General features: G+C 45.2%; 1 protein-coding gene across 12 annotated transcripts in view; it reads right to left on the bottom strand.

Annotated features, from left to right (window-relative positions):
- Positions 1 to 21,682, bottom strand: part of Aopep (aminopeptidase O (putative)) — a 317,543-nt gene that overhangs the window by 78,947 nt on the left and 216,914 nt on the right. For 11 of the 12 annotated variants that reach the window (XR_003834638.1, XR_003834639.1, XM_029468263.1 and 8 more), the window contains 2 exons: positions 18,016 to 18,059; positions 7,655 to 7,715 (listed from right to left, as the gene is read on the bottom strand). Coding sequence is in view for 9 of the 12 variants with exons in the window: in XM_029468263.1 (XP_029324123.1) it covers positions 7,655 to 7,715; positions 18,016 to 18,059 (105 nt within the window). In the remaining 3 variants the exon portion in view is untranslated. The remainder of the gene's footprint in view (positions 1 to 7,654; positions 7,716 to 18,015; positions 18,060 to 21,682) is intronic. The other variant, XR_003834640.1, reaches the window with a different exon arrangement.

Below are 21,682 nucleotides of genomic sequence, written 5' to 3'. Positions count from 1 at the left end.
GAAAGGACCAGACACCTTGATGGACAGAGAGGGGCCACCGCGGGTCATCCTCACTTCAGATGCTGCCTCAAGCAAGCCAGAGAGCTCCATCAGTGCATCTTCAAGATGCTCAGTCAAAAAGTGTGGATGAACTACTAAACAAAATGATAGTGAACTTATCCAGAGGTCGGCCATGGGTACCTCCACTATTAGCAAGAAATAACCGCCCCACAGTTAGTACGACAGGAATCTAATCTGATGAAAATTTCAGAAACAGTCCTTTCTTGATTGATCACGAAGTGTCAAACTTTTATAAATGCCGGGTGATTAACTATTCTAATGGCCTCTAAGATTACATGAAAAAAAAAATTACAGGAATGTGCTAAAAGAAGCCTACAAGCCATCATCCCGATAAAGCAGCTCTCATTCTCTATCCGGAACACCCACCCTTGGCTAAGACCACCTCCTCCCAGCTCCATAACTGCAGCATTTTCTCTGTAGAGCCTCTGGCTTCCCTTATTGGCTTGTTTGACCTTTGGCAATTTCTTGATGTTTGCTTGGAAATGAAGTGGCATATTCCCAAGATGGCAAAATAACTTTCTGCTCTCAGTTCTGGGATTCAGGGGCTAGTGTGGGAATTCAGGTGGCTCTCAGCCTGTTTCTGGGACACATGATACAGCTAGTCTGACAGCCATCCTCTCCTTTGTGCTGTCCTTGCTTCTGCTGATGCTACTACTAGGACATTCTTCTGAGAAGGTCTAGGTGCAGATGGACCCCAGGTTCACTTAAGTTAGCAAGAAAACATGTACAGATCTCTGGAAACAAGTTGACTAGGAGTAGAAATTGAGAGCAGACACAAGGTGGGGATTAGTTCCTACCCTTGAGAGGCCATCTCTACTTTGACTCACAGAGTTTAGATAGTTTTGCTCATATCTGCTCTGTGGATGACTCTAAGATACCATGACTCACCTGATAACTCAGCTAACAGCTGCAGAGCGGTTTTGCATACTGGAACACATAGGCCATGTCAACAGTTCTGTACACCCAGACACACAGGTCACATAACAGTTCTCCTCAACAGCACACAGGCTGTGTGAACAGTTCTGCTCAGTAGGACACACAGGGACCACACAGAACAACAGTTAAGCTTGTCAGATGTCTGGGTGAGGAGATGGGAAAAGCTGGACCTAGGCAAGCACTTGGAATCCCAGTGCTGGGAGGTGGAAGGGAGAGGCTCTTGGGAATTTGCTGGGAGCTGCAGGGTCTGTGAGCCTGAGGAGATGACTCAGCAATTCTTGCACCCATGTTGGGTGGTATGATGCTACCAGGAACTCTATCTAGCACATGCACTCACACAAACACACAAACACACACTCATTCATTCACACATACTCACACACTCATATACACACACACTCATACAATACTCACCCATACATTCATATACACAAACACATACTCACATACTCATACACACACTAACACACTCAAAACACACACACTAACACTCTCATACATTCATACATGCATACTCATACACACACACACACAATCACACACATACACACTCATAACACACACACACACACACTTATACAAATAAAAATAAGTCTTTAAATAAATGAAGTAGAGAGTGATAGAGGACACTGGCTGTCAGTCTCTGCCACCTTACTTACATGCATAGCTCCCTCCTCCCCAAGTATACATGCACATGCACACACCATATATACGCACTTTTTTAATTATTAATTTTTTAGCTGTCATTTTTGTAAATTTTTTTTAAGTCAGAGACTTGCTATGTAGGCCAGGCTCAGTTCAAACTCACAATCTTTGCTTCAGGGCTGTGGTTACAGACCTACTCTATCACACTCAATGCAGGTGCTACATCTTTAAAGTAAGGCATAGCAGATAAAGTTTTTGTTTTTCAAAATAATATTTTTATTGTTCTTTGGGAATTTTACCTCATACACCCCAATCACTCTCACCTCCCAGTACTTCCATGTCATCCCTTGTGACCTACATCCCTTCCCAAAAAAGTTCAATCTGTATTGTCCATATACTTACTAGAGCATGGTGAAACTCCCATTGGCCCACCCTCTAAAGAAAATTGAGTCCTTCTCCACCTACAGAGTTGCCAAAAGCAATGAGTTGTGGAAAGCTACATCTCAGCATCTTTATCACAGTTTTTAAAAGACTTATTGGGCCACCATGTGGTTGCTGGGAATTGAACTCAGAACCTCATGAAAAGCAGTCAGCGCTCTTACTCACTGAGCCATCTCTGCTGCCCCCTTATCACAGTTTTTAAGAGTTGTCTTTGATGGCTTCCTGGGGTGGTAAGGGTTGTCACTTAAGCCTTCCATACTCCTCCTCCTCAGATGTGCATCTGCAATCATCAGTAGCACTGCCAGAGGAGCCTCCTTGTGCTTTACAGTCAGTAGGAGGTCAGATCATGGGCTTGCTCATGGTTTCTGGTGATATGGCTTCAGTAGGACCCCCAACACAGACAAGACACTCAGAGGCAGCCTGGACCATGGGCATCAACATGGCCTCATGTGGCAATGTAGGCCACTCACATCAGTGTGGCGCTCTGCAGCAGCATGGCCTATAGACATCAGGTTGGCTTCAGGCTATAGTTTGGATCATGGACATCTGCATAGTCTTCAGTGGTTAACATGGGTCACAGACATCAACATAGACCCCCAGCTACTCTAGGACCATGGACCCAGACATGGCCCTTGGTGGTAGCATGGCTCAGACATCACCATGGTCTCAGGAGGCAGTGAAGGCCACATAGATTAGTATGGCCCCATGGCAGCACAGCTTGTAGACATCAACACGGCCTTAGGCTGCAGCATATACCACGGATGTCCGCATGACACATGATCCTGGGCAACATCCTGAGCCACAGTGATCCAACTGAGGAGGTCCAGTCCAGAAAGTGAACCATTATTCATCTTGGCTTCTTTCATTGTCCAGAAGCAGGGCAATCCCATGGCCCAGTGATACGTGCAGGGCTGAGTCTGCATCTACATAAACTACAGGTTACTGCATTCTACCCTCCAACCGAACTGTTTACTAATGTGACACCCACCGACCCCCATGTACTCCATTCAGCTACTCCAGCTTCTACTAAAGTCCCAGATGAGGTTTTAATGAATTAGTTCATCTTGTAGCATCTGAAGGACTGGTCCAAGACCCCTGTGGGCATAAAACCCGGTGACACTCCAGCCCCTTACATAAAGTGGTGCAGGTACAGCATGCGGTCTTCCTGCCCAGTTTGTTCAAAACCAGAGGGCAAAATCAGAGGGCACACTGCTGCTCCAGGGGGTCTGTAGGTGTTCAGAGGCAGTTTCTTTAAAAATATTTTTACCTGTAGCTGGCTGACCTCATGTAGCAACCAAAGGAATGGGCACCAACTGTACTGTGCACTCCAACACTACCATTTCAAATGTGGCCAAAAAAATTTATATTAGAGAAATGCTTCACTTTTTTTTTCTTTTTTCTTTCTTTCTTCTCCTCCTCCTTTCTTATTAGTATGAGGCTTCATAATCTGGTACACATTCCATCTCAACCCAAATGCTGAGTTTTAATCATAAACGCTTGGGTTTTATTTTTATTACATAAAATCTACAGTTGAAAAGTGGGTTTATTATTATACCTGAGATGTATCAAGCAATATAGATTTATTAACTTTTAAATTTAGACAAATTTAATTAAGATTAGACTTAAGATTCAGCCACTGAGGCCAGCTGTTCACACAGGCCTGCAATCCCACTCAGGAGGCAGAACTATCAAGGTCTATGAGTCCCAGGACTACATAATGGGACCCTGTCTCACCAAATACACACACACACACACACATACATACATACATACATACATACTACACACATATATATTAATTGACTAATTAATTAGTCCAGGTGTCCATGTGTGCTAGATATAGTTCTAGTACTCAATGCCATGTGTTTCTGTCACTTCTCTATCAGACAAAGGGCTTCTGAGCACCAAAAAAGGCTAAGCAGAAAAACCAGAACCATGCGTATAGTGGCAAGAACTATGGGGATGCTTCAGATGTAAAGCTTCTTCCTGGCAGGGACGAGAAGGACAGCATGAGAAACATGTAAGGTCAAGTTGTAATGAATACAAAACAGAAGAGAGAGAATGTTAGAGAGATAGGAAAGAGCATGTGCAAAGGTGACTGTTGTTTTTGGAGTCTGCTATGCTTGGAAAGTGGGACAAAAAGTCTCTGAAGATGACAGCCTTGGGCAGGACTGAAAGTATCACCAGCAGGCCAGAGAGCATTCTCAGAACACTGCCAATAAAGAGAGCCCTGGTGAGGAAGGATTTGAGCTGTGTTTGGGGAGAACTCACTTGACACTGATGTGGATGATAAACAGACACACAAAAAGAAAAGAGCTTGGCTGCTCCATGACCAATTAGCTACTACACAGCCCAGGCAAAATACAACAAGGAAGTGGTGCAGGTTCTGGGGAATGGGATCAGGACTGTGGAGTTGTTTATGGGGAGGACCTCAGGACTTGACAAGTTCCAGAGGATCTTCCAAGGCTCTGTAGCAATTAAACCAAGGAGGACTGAAGACCTGAATGAAGAAATGCCATCTCTAGTGCATCTGTACTGAGACCATGTAATGGAGGTTGAAACGTGACTAAGGGTGAAGTGGGCCTTAGGGCACACATGAAGAGAAACAGCCACATCAGACTGATCAAGAATGCCAATTAAGTCTCTGGGGAACGGTGTGATGGCAGACGATGGCTTTCACACACATGGGGATTGTGATGGCTGCATGGACACACTAAGCCACTGTACAGAAGGGCTGGCTGTCCTCTGAGGGGTTCTGGAACTAATGCCCAGTAGACTAGGAGACAGCTGTACACTAGTCCAGCCCAGGACTGGAGAGCCGACAACATCAAGAAGCAGCAGTTGCCAACATTTGCTCTTTAGCTTTTATCAAAGGACAAAGGAAAGTAGTGAAGAAACACTGTCTAAAAGCTCAGACCAAGGTCGTGATTTATCTTGAAAAGTATAGATATCGACTACGTAGACCAGAAAGCAAGCATGAGGCTCACAGCCTGCTGTCAGTAGGCCTGGGTTACCTCTGAGACTGACACAGCAGTGGGTCCACAGTTTAGGCTTCTGGGTGGCCTTGCTTCTGGGGCTTACTGTTTTTATTTTATAATTGGCGGGAAACATATCCATCATGCACAGAGCCCTGAGTTCTGTCTCCTGCACCTCAAAATCAAAACAAAAATGGTGTAGAAAGGACAAAAAAATGTAGATATAGATTCTGAATGGTGGCTGAAAAGAGGTGCACTAAACCCTTCTCTTTGGTTACCAGCCACAGAGGTACACACCTGGAGCCCCAGCATTCGGGGAGTACTGAAATGTGGGTGGGCAACTTCAGCTACGAGAAATCCAAAGCCAGTCTGGACTATGTGGGACCCTGCCTCAAATACCACAGTGTGGGGAAAAAAAGTCACCCGGTGTCATTCTAATTTTCCTACTAAAAGCTTTTCATATCCTCAAATAAGTATATAATCTTTTCATAAAAATTGACAAAAGGCAACAAGTCTGAGAACACAGATAATCTCAGTCTCTGCGAGGCCAAAGGCTACAGGATGAGGTGTTCCTTGAGGCTGGATCCAAAGCTTTCGTGTCTGTGGGTCTCATGCCCACTTCTGCTGCTCCTGAAGCTATGCCCACTTATTTTCTCTTTATGATTTATATTCAGCAGAGCTGTGGAGGAAAATTGAGGCAGGCCTTTCCGAGAAGACAAAAAGCCTCTGTAGCCTGTGGGATGGAAACTTCATAAAAGAACACTGGTCTCTGTCATCAGAGAATTCGGTTGCTGGAGGACAGAAATTCTGAGGAGAACAAAGAGCAGAGAGCCTGTTGGTGCTGTGCTGTCACTTCAGGGCAGGCATGCTAGTAACTTTATATTATAATGGCGGGATGAAGAACAAGGTGTCCCATTCACTGCGAGCTCCTGCCACCACAGGCTCTCAGGCCCTGCCAAGCATTTCACTGAAGTGGAAACAAAAAGAAACTTACAAGGAGTGTGAAAGGGGCGGAAAGCAGGTAGGTAGATCACCAGTGGCCACATAAATAACCAGAGAACTGGGGTGCGGTGGTGGGGATGAAAAGACACCCTGTGATTGCTTACCAGCCTAACTTATGCACTAAATCAGGCTTGCTTCTGTCTGCTGCTGTTTTTACTCAACAACTAAGCACCAAGGGAAACGTCAGCTGGGCCTTAAAGATAAGTTATAGCTGCTGAGCCTCATCGCACCTGGCTGTTTTGACAGTAGGTTTCATCAGTTCATGGTGGAAAGCCTTGTCTCTGCTAAAGCTGTCACGAATGCAACTAGATCTTGGGAAGAAAGGTTCATCTCAGAGGCAAATCTTACCCTTTCTTTTTCTTTCTCCCAGTTTGTATGAGGCAACATCCCTTGTTGCCACCAAGAAGAGGGTCGGTCAGTCCTACCTCATATGCCTTGTGGGCGGCCTACTTCCTAGCAGGCACTGCTCAGACTTTAGGAATTCCTCTTTCTTCCCTCCTGGCTAGCTGGTACAAATAAGGGTCCTGTTCTAGAGCAGCCACACCAAGAAGGCCTAGGAGCCTCCAGCAGCCTCCTTAGGCCTATAAGACAAACTCCAGTGAAACTACCAGAGAAGCCTCACCCAAAATACTGCATGGTGAGGTTGGTTCTACAACTTATCACATTCTGAAGTCACCTTCTTAGAAGCCACAGGCTCTCATAACATAGCTGATGCGAAAGTACAGCTGTTAGGGCTCCAGGCAGCATCCTCTCACCTGCTTTGTTTAGTTTATATTTCTTTGATGGTTCCCAGAGGGACTGAGCCAACCAGTAACTTCGAGTGGCTAGCACACAGTTCTGAACTGAAGGCCAAGTATCTCCCAGCGAGCTGATGGTAGCTGGTAGTGACATTTCCCCATGTTGGAAGACTCAACACCCTCCACTTCATTTCACGGCTTGTACCCAGACACTCCAAAGCAGAAGTTCACATAACTAGCCACAAAACCAGAAAGAATAAGCAGAGTACAGGGGGTGCTGACCTGAAAACAGGACCAAACTTTGCTAGGGTCTGTCCACAGCCACCAAGGGCTACTACACAGTTAGCCTGGTCCTTAGGCCAGCATCTGGACTAGGGAGGAACCTGGATTACCCAATAGATCCTAGAAACATGGACCTTCCCATGGGGATTTCTCTTTCACAGATACCCATGAATTAAAAGAGAGAAAAAGTTGAATCCAGGGTCCCAAGACAAAGCAATGACTAGGTGGAGATGCCAGCCTGATGCATAAAACAACAGGGAGGAAGCTAAAAGATAGGGTTGGAATGGAAACAAGTACAACGGTCAGGTAAAGCTGTGGCAAACCAGATCACCTGTTTGGCTATACCCAAGCAATCTGCTTCACCTACTGAAGGTATTAAACTGTTGCTTGGAGACTCTACCCAAAATGCTTTGCATGGCCTCACTTACTACACAACACATGGCCACTATCACATTCACCTACATCCCACAGGGACTCAAGCCAGCATTTTCCTGACAGTTACTTTTATAGACACATTACTGCCATGGTTGAGAGGCTAGTAAGCTTTACTCTATTCCTGAAACAGTTGGCAGGTACCTTAGGTATTCCGGAACACTCAAGCCAATCGCGGATGATGTTCTCAACAGACAGGCCGAGCCTTCAAAAACAAAACAAGAACCAAAGAGTTAAAAAAAAAAAAAAAAAAAAAAAAAGGCTTCAGAACACAAAGAGCCAGGACATGGCTAAGTATTCAGGCAGAGGAGGTACTCTCTTGAGGATGAGCACTGCCCCACTGGTTGGGGTGTGGGAAGGAACCCATCACGTTAGGGTGATCTCTCCAGTGAACAGTAGTGTCTGCACACTGAAACTGATGAAGCACCGGCAGGCTGCTAGTGTGGCAACAAGTCTATGAAATGGGCAGTAACAATGGGCCGCAAGAACAGGGCACAGTGTGATTGGCCCACCTGTTTGTTTTCCAGGCAGACTCACATCAAAGCCCCTCTCTGTGCAGTATTATGAATATTTATTACATTGGTTGAAATGTAAGTGCTTTCTTGCCCTGCTGACTTACTGGTCTATAAAATCATTAAATATCTGGTATAGTAACAGCTGGCAGTCTTCCTTCGGTACCAGGCAATTCCTGCTCATGCCCAATATCTGCTCACTTAGCCAAAACCTTAGGCAGGAAGAAGGCAGCCTGCTTCCTTGGGTATACTCATCACTCTCTGCCCCCTCGATCTAGCACACTTGGGATGGAATGGTTTGGTGGCATCACGTTTACTGTCTTCTTGAAGGATGGACACTCTCTACCAGCTAACCCCAGCACTCAGCACTCACCTCGGTTCCTGGTAGGAAAGTGGGTTTTTGTGGAGATATTTTTATCTGAATGAATAAAAACACATTTCTTGGGGCAGGGAGATGGTTCTATTAAAAGCCTTGGCTGTTTAAGCCTGGTGGCTAGAGTTCCATCCTAGGACCTACACAAATGGCACATCATGGCAATCCCAGCACTCCTATCAGGAGAAGGGAAGTAGAAACAAAACAACTGTCTCAAAATGTGTGGGCCAGATAGCAGGAAACAAAAGAGCCCCTGCCCTAGCAGGGTGAAATTGAGAGCTGACTCTCCGGAGTAGTCATCTGGCATCCATGAGCAGGTACATGAACACACACCTGCACACAAATAAATTTAAGTCCCCAAGTAAATCCCCTCTACAATTTCTCTATTGATGACAGAAGTTGTAGAAATATGAAGGATGCTGAGGTGCGACAAGGCTGAGTGTAGCCTACTGTGGGCATCTGGTCAGGAATCAGCCTTCAGTGGGCTGAAACACAGGGCATATATGATGAGGGTCTGAGCTTCTACAGCCAGTGCCTCACAATAGGATAGGCAGATGATGGGGAGCGGGCCTAAGAAGACAGCCGGTCAGGCCTTTCTGGTCCCTGTAATCAGTGGCATTTCCAGGAACGCCTCACAAGAAAGCTGAGGACCTCCACTGCTGGCCTTTTCATCACCTGCTACCATGTAACACCATCAATCCAGTGCAAACAGCCAAGCTCTCTGTACATCTTATACTCAGAGACAGATTGCTCCTCAGAGCACCATCAGGAGGATCACTGTCTTCCCTTGAGCTTGGGCAAAGGTCCCAATACACCCTCAGTGGACTTGACTGACCAGACAGGACTATGAGGGTAGGTCTGGCTGGCCCCTTGGGGAAAAACAGGAGAGAAGGTCCCAGAAGACAGGCCTAGAAACTAGTATACACAGAACTGGCTCCAGTGCTCAAAACCCAGGGCTTCTCAGGATGAGCACAGGAAACAGACCCCTCCACCAAGTAAACTGTGTCCCAGTGGCATCATCAATGGTAGGTAAGGTGCTGGACAGAGTGCCTTTGTTCCAAACAAGAATAGGCCTTCAACTGAGTTGTCTCAAGTGAACAGAAATCAGTCTTATATGCTAGCCTCACACATCTCAAGGGAAAACAACAACAAACCATTATTTTCTGGGATGTAGGTAGGAAGTGTTGTTTACTGGCTTAATTTCTATCCAGACTCCTGTGAGCTACACTCTGGCATTATCTTAGTGACCCATAGAAAAGCCAAAGTCAGAGGCACTTCTAAGGCTGCCATGCACCTGGCATCTAGGAAAACAGGTCTGGGGAGAAAACAGTATATGGGGAGAGACAGCACTTAGAATGCTTAGTAGCATGGATGGTCAGAGTCAGACACAGAGGATGCATCTGAGAGTTCATAGGAACTGGGATTACATGTCCTGAAAAGGCAACATCTGAGTGGTGACTTAATTGCCATTTCTGAGTGATTCTACAAAAGATGGTGAACAGCTGTTGGGCATCACCACAGAGGAGTAAATTCAGGATACAACATCATTTCCTTTGTGGAATTTCCATTGCAAGACTCTTCTTTTCATGTCATAAAGAGAGGCTGGGAGCAAAGACTGAGAAAGTAGGTGTTGAGCATTGTCCCAAGTCCTCAGGCAAGGAGCCCAAGGGTCACGCAAACATCTGTATGAGACAAGCATCTGGTGGGGATACCATGCCCAGAGTAGAGGGGAGCTGAGGTGAAAACATCCCAGAGAGTCACTGTGTCTGAAGAATAGATGATGGGTGCTTCATAAGATGCTACAGCTTGTAGAATGTGCATCTGTGATATGGAAGACCATCTTCTCACTCAGGGAAGATAAATGGGTAGAGGATACCAACACTCAGAGAGGCTAGGGAAGGGGTGCCACTTGAACATGTAGTCGAGCAGGAACAGTGGAGATGGAGGAGACACAGAGTAAGAAGACACGCCTACATGCCTGTCCCACAGAGACAAGGTGTAGATAAGGCTTGGCCCAGCCAGTAGCACCTAGCATGGTGTGAGAACAGACTACAAAACAAGGAAGAAGCTAGAGGCAGGGAGGCCACATGGCAAGCTGCTGATTTGCTGGTATGTGTGCATGTGTGTGCATATGCACTTATTTTAGAGATATAGTCTATGTAGCACAGGATGATTTCAAACTCAAGGTCCTTCTACCTCAGTTCCCTGAGTATGTGCCACCCATGCCAAGGACATAGAATGCTGGGGAAGGGTATGGAAGGCTGAAAGACTGGCAGTAGACTCTGGCTTCTATTAATCTCTACCAGACAGTATTCCCCAGAAGGCACGTGACCACTACTGTGCCTATCTTTGGCCAATGCTGATAGCTTGTTCACTGGCTAGTAGTGAAGCAGATACTGCTGCCATATTCAGTTTCTTCACACAGACTCTCTGGTGGCACTAAAACAGGAAAAAAATAAAGTTCTCTCTAAGCACTGCCAAGTGGAGGCACAGAAGTGGTAGCTGCCATCTATGTACTTACTATATAAGAGCAGTACAGAAAACATCCACCTAAGCCTTAGAGGAACAGCACAAATCCAGTGTTGTTGTGCACTGCATGGAATTGAACAAAGTCCTCAGGGCTTAGGAAACTTACCTAAGGCTGCGCAGACAGTACCTGAAGAGCTGGGATTGAAATTTATAAAGCTCTGCTTTCCTTCCTGTGTGGAACCTGGGCTTCATCACGAATCCCTTTCTGCTGTGGTATAAACACACCACAGACACAGAGCCTGTGCATCTGTGCATGTGTGCCCAACATAGCTGTCCCTTCTTGCTAACACTTCTCACCCCTAAAGGTGGCCTGCTTCCTGCTGTGGCTGCCCTGCTTGTCAGCTCTCCAATTACATTTTAAGAGAAGAAGAGAGCCTTTAGGGGCAGAGATGTGAGAACAGGAGAGCTCTCTAGGCTAGTCAGGAGCAAAAACTCTCCTGCCTTAACTGAAGACAGTTTGAATTTTCAGGCCACTTTTCTCTGGAAAGATTGAAAGCATCTTATAAGCACAATCATTTGGTCCTTATGGAAGCTATGTGAAGTGGATGATGACCACCTGAGCAAGTGTTCAGTCTACAACCTAGGTGGATTCTGGCCAAAGTCAGAATTGCTGGAGGGACTTCTAAGCTCTGCTGTTAGTGCACTAAGCCTGTCTGGGAACCGTGGAGTAAAATGTTAGGCGATCAGAAGAAGAGTCATGCATTAATACTCGCCCCCTAAAAAGCAAGGGAGCCACCACAGAATGATACTTCTTGTTCCACCCCCGCCCTGGGAAAAAGTGGACCATGTGGCTTCAGAGCAAAGTGAGCATCTATGATAGTTTTGCTGCTTTGATCATTACTATAGAAATGGCACAGCAGTGATTAAGTGAACAGCTGCCTGTCACAGTCACCACAGTGTCTAAGCTGGTGGTGCGTGTTTTCCCTCTGAGGTCACTCAAATGATCCCAGCAGACAAGCAGAGGCATTTCCATGTAGCCAGGACCCAGGACACACAGAAAATGACCCATCTGCATATCTCATCACTACAGAAACTGATTTTATGCAGCAGATAGCTAACTGGATACAGACCCAAGGTGCATGACCTTCAGATCTGTACTAGGGCATTCACTTTTCCCACCCTACGGCTGAGACCTGGTACTGGGAGCAGCAGGCAGTGCTACCCACTGGCTGCCTGCATGTGTGTGTATGTGTGTGTGTGTGTGTGTGTGTGTGTGTTTACCACACTTCACATGGCAGCGTGGAGTTTCCATGGGCTATCTTGAGACCCTCTGGACTATAAATGTGGGCATAATTAGTTAATAGAGAAGGAACCAGAACGTGCTTCTCTCCCTGATACAACACTGCTTAGAAAAGTAAGCTGTGTTCAGAGCCTAGAAAGGGAACACGTAAGTGATCTCTCCATGACGTGGACGTGAGCAGAAATAAGCACAGGCTTGCAGGAAGACAGGTTGCACACACCTGGACGTCTTGCTGTTGACTTCTGAGCTGCTGTGTTGAATGAAGCAGCAACTATCACCTGTGTCTATTATGGGCCCATCAGCTTGCTGGTGACTGGGTACCATGCTGCTATCATTCTTGGCTCCTGCCTTCAGCCTCCTGGGATTTTAACCCTCACATTTTCCCTCTACAACCCAGCACACACTCCCACCAGTTTCACATGAAACAAATGCCAGGCCTCAACAACTTTGAATGTTTATGTTCTGGACAGAGAAAAGGATCAGAGTTTGGAATGGAAATGTCCTTGTCTGAGAGCACAACTTAAATTCTATACAGGTTTTTAAATTGCTGATAAATTATCCTTTTTATGTCTCAGAGCTCTCCATGGTGTTGCTCATTTTCTTGATCAAAACAAAGCATTTGTGCTCAGGTAGATAATGAAGACTGCTTATGAGGCAGGGCAAATGAGTGCTCCCTGCTCTGTGGGGGAGGAAAAGGGGGAAGGGGGCAAACAAACAGATGAACATGCACACACAAATACTGTAATTGATGGGCAAGATTAATCAGTAGCTGTGGCTGACACCAGAACCTGGGGACCAAGGTTGTTGGACCAGCTATTCTCCGGGGGAGCATAGGTTTTTGGCAGGGGGAGGATGGTACATGGGTCCTTCTAGATGGCCTCCTGAGCACTATCTCTTTCCCCTCAATACTGATTCCAGGGACAAGTAGCTACCCACTGCACTTCAGAATGTAGCTCATGGGTCAAGAAAGAAAAGCCAGGCTCACATCTGATTTCTTCATTCAACTTGACAACTCACCCATTTTTAACTGTGGTACCTCTCAAACAACCCATGACTCTGTTCTTTGCTTTAAAGCCCACTGGCACTGTAACCATCACTGAAATAATTCCAGTTCTCAAGATCTTTTGACTCAAATGTACTAGTGTTATCTAGTAGAGCTTCTAGCCTCCCATTCCTCTTCACTCCCCAACATCCTAAGACCTAGGCTCTGCCTTTAGGTCTCATTTCAAATTCAGGGCTGATGAGTCTGCTATCTGTAAACCCCCTGCCCCAGGACCCCGACCTTACAGTACTCTGCATGTGCTGATTCTAATGTCCTGTATGGATGATTATAGTGACCTGAGATTTTGATAGTTGGTTAGGATCTCTTTGAAGGCTATCATTGGATTTATTCTCTCCCTTCTCCCATAGTCCAGACTACAGCCTGTTACAGGAGATGCTCCACAGAGGATGTTAGTAAGTTGGGGCAAGACAAAGGTGCAGAGGAAGCTTGACACTAACCACTCAGTGTGACAGGCGAAGCCTTGCCTGCTCAGCATGGCTCAAGTGCCTAACAGATGTACCAGAGGATCAGTTTGCAACCGGGGCCAAAGATTAGAGGCTCCAGGGGGTAGATGTGCAGTCTTTGGAGGCCCACATAAAATTAGTACAATATGCTGCATAGGTAATAGAGCAAGCCATCTGCTTGAACAGGCAAACTAGATTTTGAGATTAGTTAGCAGGCAAGAAGATGTTTAAGTTTAAAAATGTACTCGAATATACTTGGTGAAGTAGGTTTTTTTTGTTGTTGTTGTTTTGGTTTGGTTTTTTTTTTTTTTTTTTTTTTTTTTTTTTTTTTTTTGGCAAGAGACCACTTTAATATTTAAGGAGAATTCTTAATGAGACTTAAGTCTGCTAAGCAAAGCATGGTCCCACTGGGAAAGGCGTCCCGCCTTGTCAAAGGGATGCAGTGGGTGGTTGGCAGCCACACAGGCCATGGATGCTGCACTAATCTCCACAACTACAACAAAAGTTTCTTTGTGGGCCCAGTGTGTTGCCTCAGTAAATATCTACAACAATAAAATCCAGGCCTGTGGAGCCAGAGGGCTCAGGGCATCCAAATGAACTCCATACCGCATCATGGAGATTAAAAGACACAGACCTCTCGAACTAAAGTGTACTGTGCTTCTGTGAAAACTGCTGTGTTTCTGCCCTAAGAACTTTGTCCTGAAGGAATGCAGTCAGCACTCGGAATGCAAATTTATAACCAACAGAAGAGGCCATATGCCACATCTATAAATTTCTTCCTTTTCACCCTCCTCTTCCTCTTTCCCCCTCCCTTCTTCCCTATTTCCTATGCCTAAGGTCCTAAATAAAGGCCTCTGAACTCTACCAGAGAACCTGAGCTATTGTCCTAGGGGGCAGGTATAAAAGAAAAGGAAATTATTGCCACTATAGCATGGTAGCCAGGCACATGCCTAGCACGTGTGAAGCCTTGAGCTTCACATCCAATACTGAGGAAGAAAGGGGGGAAATACGTATACATTTTAGGTCTACTTCTGAATAATAAATAGCCACATCTGATATCAGTTTTGCAGAAGAATCACCACCTGTGCTGGCTGGTTTTATGTCAACTTGACACAAGCTGGAGTCATGTGAGAAGAGGGAACTTCAATTGATGAGAAACTGCTTCCATAAGATCGGACTGCAGGCAAGCCTGTAAGGCATTTTCTTTGTTAGTGATTGATGAGAGAGGACCCAGTGTATTGAAGATGGTGTCACCCCTGGGCTTGGGGTTCTGGGTTCTATTAGAAAGTGGGCTGAACAAGTTATGAGGAGCAAGCCAATAAGCAGCACCCTTCCATGGCCTCTGCATCAGCTCCTAACTCCAGGTTCCTGTCCTGACTTCCTTCAGTGATGAACAGAGATGTGGAGGTATAAGCCAAATAAACCCTTTCCCAAATTGCTTTGGTCATGGTGCTTCATTATATCAGTGATAACTCTAAGATACCACCATGATATGTCTATAAAAAAAAAAACAACAAAAATACACTTGGGAGGCAGAGGCAGGCAGATTTCTGAGTTCCAGGCCAACCTGGTCTACAAAGTGAGTTCCAGGACAGCCAGAGCTACACAGAGAAATCCTGTCTCAAAAAAAACCAAACCAAAGCAAACCAAAAACAAAACAAATAAAAACCAGGAAACATTTAAAGCCATCCACACAACACAGTTCCTTAGCACAGCCTCCTGAAAGCCTGTTGTCTTACCCAGTTATTGAAGTTACAGTTTATGCTTGTGAATGAGCACAGAATGGCAGGAATCAAGAAATCCATTGACTCTGAATGAAGCATGGATTGGCTTCATGTTTGCATGTTCCTGCTTTATTAATGTTTGTTCTGTAAGATGGCTTAACGGATAAACGTGCTTGTTATGCAAACCTGATAGATGGTATGAGCTCACTCTCTAGAACGTACACTAAAGGTAGAGGAGAGACTTCACTCCACAAAGCTGCTCTCTGACTACATAAACACCTTGCTGTATGCACACTCATACACAAAGAATAATCAGGGTTTAGTCCAGTGGCAGAGTGCTTGTCTGACAAGTGTGAGCCCCTGTACTGGAAAGAAAGACCACAATAGAACCAGGACTAATAGCCAGGCTTCTACCTGCTGGAGGAAGGTGAGCCATAGGGAGGTTTCAACAAAGTCACCCAGGGTAGATCCACTGTATAGAAAAAGCCTCCATGTCCTCGCAGTACCCCCTTCTCTAGATCTAGCCTGGTTGCATAATAAGTTACCCTTGAGACATCTAATTAAACTGCCTATCAGACAGGCCCATCAACATACAAGTGACTGGCCTTGCATGAATCTAAAACAATATCCATGTCAAAGAATTCATGTCCACACTTGAAAATGTTCACATGCATTAAAAGCACAGCTAAGCCCGAAGGTCAAAGAAAGAAAAGCAATGTCAGTCCTTCAACAAAGAAACACTTAAATTGTTCAACGAGTCCCCTTTGATGTCTGAATGCCAGTTTTCTATTAGAAATGATGCTTTGGGTATTTATATTTAGGGGTTAAGATAGAGCCTTAGAAGAAGCAAGGTGGAGGAATCTACATGGGTAACAGGGCCTCTGGGTTTCCTCTAGAGGCTGTGTGAGGCCAGGTCCCAGGTCTGCAAATGACCACATCCAACAACCAGTGTGTTCTTCCTTTTCATGAAGCTTGCAGGGAACATGAAGATGAGATAGTCATGGGATGGAGCCAGTCCCTGTGGGCTCATACACTAAAGGAAAAGCTACTTAACTTCTGCAACCTCAGCTTTCACAACTCTGGAGCCACACTACCTACGTGGCCCCAAGGTACATACTGGTGACTTATGTCATGTTTCTTCAGTTGTCTTTTTGGTCAAATATGAAAGAAAGATCACATACTAAAAAGAATGTTGTTCACCCATGCTGCTGTTCAGTTGGGTGAGTTCTTGCCTAGCATGTATAAGGGTTTGATCCCTGGCATCACATAAGTTAGTAGTGGTGACACACAACCTGTAATCCCAGTTCTCAGGAGGCAGAGGCAGAGGGCAGAGGGCAGAGGGCAGAGGGCAGACGGCAGACGGCAGACGGCAGACGGCAGAGACAGAGGCAGGAAGTTCAGAAGTTCAAGGTTAGCCTCAGTTATGTAGTGAGTTTGAGGCTACCCTGCCATCCATGAGACCCTAAGTAAGAGTGTTGTTTCAAGGTTGAGTGACATCATACTCTGTTGCTTTCTAATAATCTCCCTGGTGGTGATTATGAGAACATTAAAGTCAGGGCTGATGATGATGCACATAGATCTGTGTGCAGTGCTATGCATAAGAAGTGCTTATGTTTTAATGCACATACAAACCATCAGTTGAGCAACTTGTTTAAACATAGATATCAGCTTTGCTTTTTAACACCTGATAAAATACTATCCACGTGGGTTTAAATGACTTACTCCAAACTCTGAAACTAAAAGGTATGATGGTTAGTTTTAATTACCAACTCAGCACAGTCTAGAATCACTTAGGAAGACAGTCTCAAAGAGTGAGTATCTAAATCAGGTTGGCTTGTGGGTGTGACTATAGGAGAGTATCTTGACTGTTTTGATTGATGGGGACAACTTTGGCTGAAAACATATGGCCGTATTATCTGGTTTTGGACCCTAGGTTGTATAGAGAAAGCTAAGCATCATGTTTAGCGTTCTCTCTGCCTGTGACTGTGATCTCACCAGCTGCTGAAGCCTCTGCTCTCTTGACTTTGCCACAGTGATAGACTATACCCTGGAACTGTGAGCTAAAATATATCCATTCTCCCAAGTTGCTTTTTGTCAGGCATTTTATTATAGCAATGAACGGTGGTCTCAGACAGGAGACCACAAAGTGGCCTCCACCTCAGATTCTTACTGCATATCAGTCTCTGCCTCAGTGAAACGGTATGCCCTTATATAAATCTATACTGACTAGAGCCACCCCAACCTGCTCTTCTGTTTGTTTGTTTGTTTGTCTATTTTTAAAGAAGTGGTCTAGAGTAATTTCCCTGCATCCTCTCATGACAAGCAAGCACTCTATCACTGAGTCCTGCCCAGCCCTCTCCTCCATTCTTAGCTGTGGCAGCTGAAGCCTCAGAGTGCCCTTGGCTGGCTTCCTATTTCACACAGAAGGGGCCTGGGCTGGACATGCTGCTGAAGTCTCAACCTATTTTCTGGTCTATCTGTGACACTAAGAGCTGCCCTAAGTTCCTTGGTGCAGAGAGGAAATCTCAACAGTCAAGGTTGTAACAATGGGTCAAACAAAGGTAGGGCTATTTCAAAATTAAAAGTGAACTGGGGCTCCTAATTCCTATACTGGTACTTACCTTTTGTTTTCTGGAATGTTCTCCAACAGCATTTGAAGAAAATCCTGAAATAAGAAGAAAGCAAACTATTAAAGTGATCTACCCTGAATATCCAAGATATAATTCACAGACCACATGAAGCTCAAGAAGAAGAAAGACCAAAGTGTGGTTGCTTCTTAGAAGGAGGAACAAAATACTCATGGGAGCAAATATAGAGACAAAATGTAGAGCAGAGACTGAAGGAAAGGCATCCAGAGACTGTCCTACCTGGGGACAGGTAGAGTCCCAGATAGAGTCACCAAACTCCAACACTATTGTGGATGCTAAGAAATGCTTGCTGAAAGGACCCTGATATAGCTGTCTCCTGAGAGGCCCTGCCAGAACCTTACAAATACAGAGTCAGATGCTCACAGCCAATCATTGCACTGAGTGCGGGTCCCCAATGGAGGAGTTAGAGAAAGGACTGAAGGAGCTTAAGGGGTTTGCAACCCCATAGGAAGAACAACAATATCAACCAACTAGAACCTCCAGAGCTCCCAGGGATTAAGTCACCAACCAAGGAGTACACATGGCTCCAACTGCATATGTAGCAGAGGATGGCCTTGTCAGGCATCAATGAGAGGAGAGGTCCTTGGTCCTATGAAGGCTGGATAGATGCCCCAGTGTAGGGGAATCAAGGGTGGAGAGGTGGGAGTGGGTGGGTGGGTGAAGGAACACCCTCATAGAAGCAGGGGGAGGTGAGATGGGATAGAGGGTTTCCAGGAGGAGAGGAAACCGGGTAAGGAGATAACCCTTGAAATGTAAATAAATTTAAAAATAAATAAATAAATAAGCAAGCTATCTACTAGTAAATAACTGCCCAACTGTGCTAGGGACCAGGCATCAACACTCAATGTACATAGGGTCCAATCACAACATAACAGAACTGCCCCCTTCACTTCCCCATGTTCTCCCTCATCATGAGGCCTTCCTCAGTCTGTACTGAGTAGTCTCAACTCTAAGAGGTTCATAACTGACCTGCAACACACCTGCAGTGTTCCCGAAAGAGGTCAAGATCAACAGGACCAAAACGGCAGAGGGACAAAGATAGCCCTAGTCTGGAACTCATGGTCCCTTCTCCTCTACTGTGTTCATGCAGTCACAGGACATCTAAGGTGTTTGTGTGAGAATCCCATGTCATGACTTACAACTCTGAAAGCCACTTTCTTTTATTATGGAAAACCTCAAATGAAAAGCAAAGTAGAATAACTAACCACCCTGTTCAAATGACCAAGTAACCTGCCTTGCCCTGCCCACCTTTCCTGCCTTCTGAACTATTAAGAAATACCAAATATCACATGTTATCCATAAGTGCTTTTGTAAAGCTCTCTAAGATAAAAGAACTCTGTCAAGAATAACCACAATATCATAGAACTAAAAGTTCAAATATGAATGTTCATTCGTATTTAATTTATACTTTTATTGTGGCCACCTTTTTAGTTCATCTAATTTTGAAATACTGACTGTGTCTTAACTAGTGCTGTCAGATATTGGACATTCAGTTAAACTGGGAGGATAAATATGCTAAAATAATTGTTCATTTGAAGTTAAGGCTTAACTAAGGTTTTTCTTTTTTATAAATTTATTTATTTATTAATTTATAAATAATTATATTTATATAATTTATTTATATAATTTATAAATTATTTATATAATTTATTTATTATTATGTAAGTACACTGTAGCTGTCTTCAGACACTCCAGAATAGGGCATCAGATTTCGTTATGGATGGTTGTGAGCCACCATGTGGTTGCTGGGATTTGAACTCTGGACCTTTGGAAGAGCAGTCGACACTCTTAACCACTGAGCCATCTCGCCAGCCCCACCTAAGGTTTTTCTTGTTCTGCTCTTTTATTTGCTAAATGTAAATCCCACGGCCAGCTTCTCGTCAGGTGGGTAGGATGACACAAAGGGGAAAGAAGGCAAGCACAAAGTATCACACCGTTGCTATTTACGGACATCAAACAACAAATAGGATCTATCTATGGAGGGTCTTTGGCTTGTTTTTACTTTTTGCTTTTTTTTTTTTTTAAGCATGGAATCTTTTGCTATGTCAATATTACATGTTTTCTTTTAATGTAGTAATAAATAATTTTTTCTGGTTTTTCTAAACTTATACAGTCACTTTTGTTTTTGAGATAATGTCTCACTATGTAACCCATGCTGACTCTTCAGATTCAGCCTCCTAATGGCTGGGTCTGCTTATAGATGTGAGCCACAACACTTGGCTGCCTTCAAAGATTTAATGAAGAGAAAGCAAACTTTGAAGACAGGCACATTGGCACATGTCTGTAATCCTAGTACTCAGGAGGCTGAGGCAGGACAATCAGTTAGAGCTTGAGGTCAGCCATGTAAATTCATTTGTTTGTTTGTTTGTTTGTTTGTTTTTAAAGTATAGTACTCATGTAGAAAATTCACAAAAATAAATACATTTTAAAAAATTAAAAGGTAGTCTTTCAGGTGAAAGTCCAAGTGACCACATGATATCAGAGCAGGGGAGGGGGACAGGAGGAGCATCCAGGTCTTAGCAACAGAGTGCACAGGAGCAGTGGCCAGCACAGCAAGGTGCACTGCATCACCACACTGCGTCCCTCCTTCCCTCCCCAGGCTAGGCCACCACAATAAATTGTCCCATAGGAGCTGTCCAAAATGGTGGCTCCTGTCAAAATGGTGACACCACTACATCTCCTCAGACTGCATCCCTCCCAAGAGCTTTCCACAGTGTCAACAACTTTCCTGCCTCAGCCAACTGCCTTAGTCAAACAGCACTGGAAGAGCTGGCCCACAGGAGCTGTCTGCACTAGCAGTACTTCCAGCTCCACCCTCACCCCCACCCTACAAAGATGGAACCTCAGCAAAAGCCGGCTGCAGCCAGGAAGGACTTCCCACCCTAACCCCTGTGCCCGATGTGCGGAAAAGGGGGGTGAGAAAGACCAGCCACCAATCCCTGGGTGGGAATCCCACCAATCCCCGAGATTACCAAATTCAGGACTTGAAATCCCACCAATCTTCAATCTGGAAATCTCTGAAAAGCTCTGCCTCCTCAGAGGTTCTACACAAGCCGTGCCCTTTGTCCAATTCCCTGTTGTCTGTTCCTGGGAGCAGAGGGAAGCCATGTCTGGACTTGTTCCTCCACACCCTGGACCCTCCAATAAATCTCTTTCATGAGATTTCCTGCCTGGTGACTCTTTTCAGAAGACGCCAAGAGAAAAAAAAAAAAAAAAAAAGCAGCAGCGAAGAGGAGAAAAGTGAAGAGAAGGAGCAGGGCTGAGGCTCCTGAGCTCTGAGGAGCTCAGCTGGGATCCCCTTCCCTGGGAGCCACAGCACCTCTGCTTAGAAGCCTTCCTCTCAGAGCTGTGTGGTTCCTGGGCTCCCATGTCTCAGGATGCCCTTCCACTGGGATACTTTCCCTGTCAGAGCTGTTTGGTTCCTGGGCCTCTGAGTTCCAGGATATCTTCCCATCCAAGCAGAAAGACTTACAACCCACAATGGACATATAGAAAAACCTGTAGAGCCAGGCGTGGTGGCGCATGCCTTTAATCCCAGCACTCAGGAGGCAGAGGCAGGTGGATTTCTGAGTTCGAGGCCAGCCTGGTCTACAAAGTGAGTGCCAGGACAGCCAGGGCTACACAGAGAAACCCTGTCTCG

The sequence above is a fragment of the Mus caroli genome, chromosome 13 (genome assembly GCF_900094665.2).
Source record: "Mus caroli chromosome 13, CAROLI_EIJ_v1.1, whole genome shotgun sequence".
Classification (NCBI taxonomy): Eukaryota; Metazoa; Chordata; class Mammalia; order Rodentia; family Muridae; genus Mus; species Mus caroli.
The sequence above is the reverse complement of the archived record's forward strand: the minus strand, read 5'-3'. Positions and strand labels throughout refer to the sequence as shown.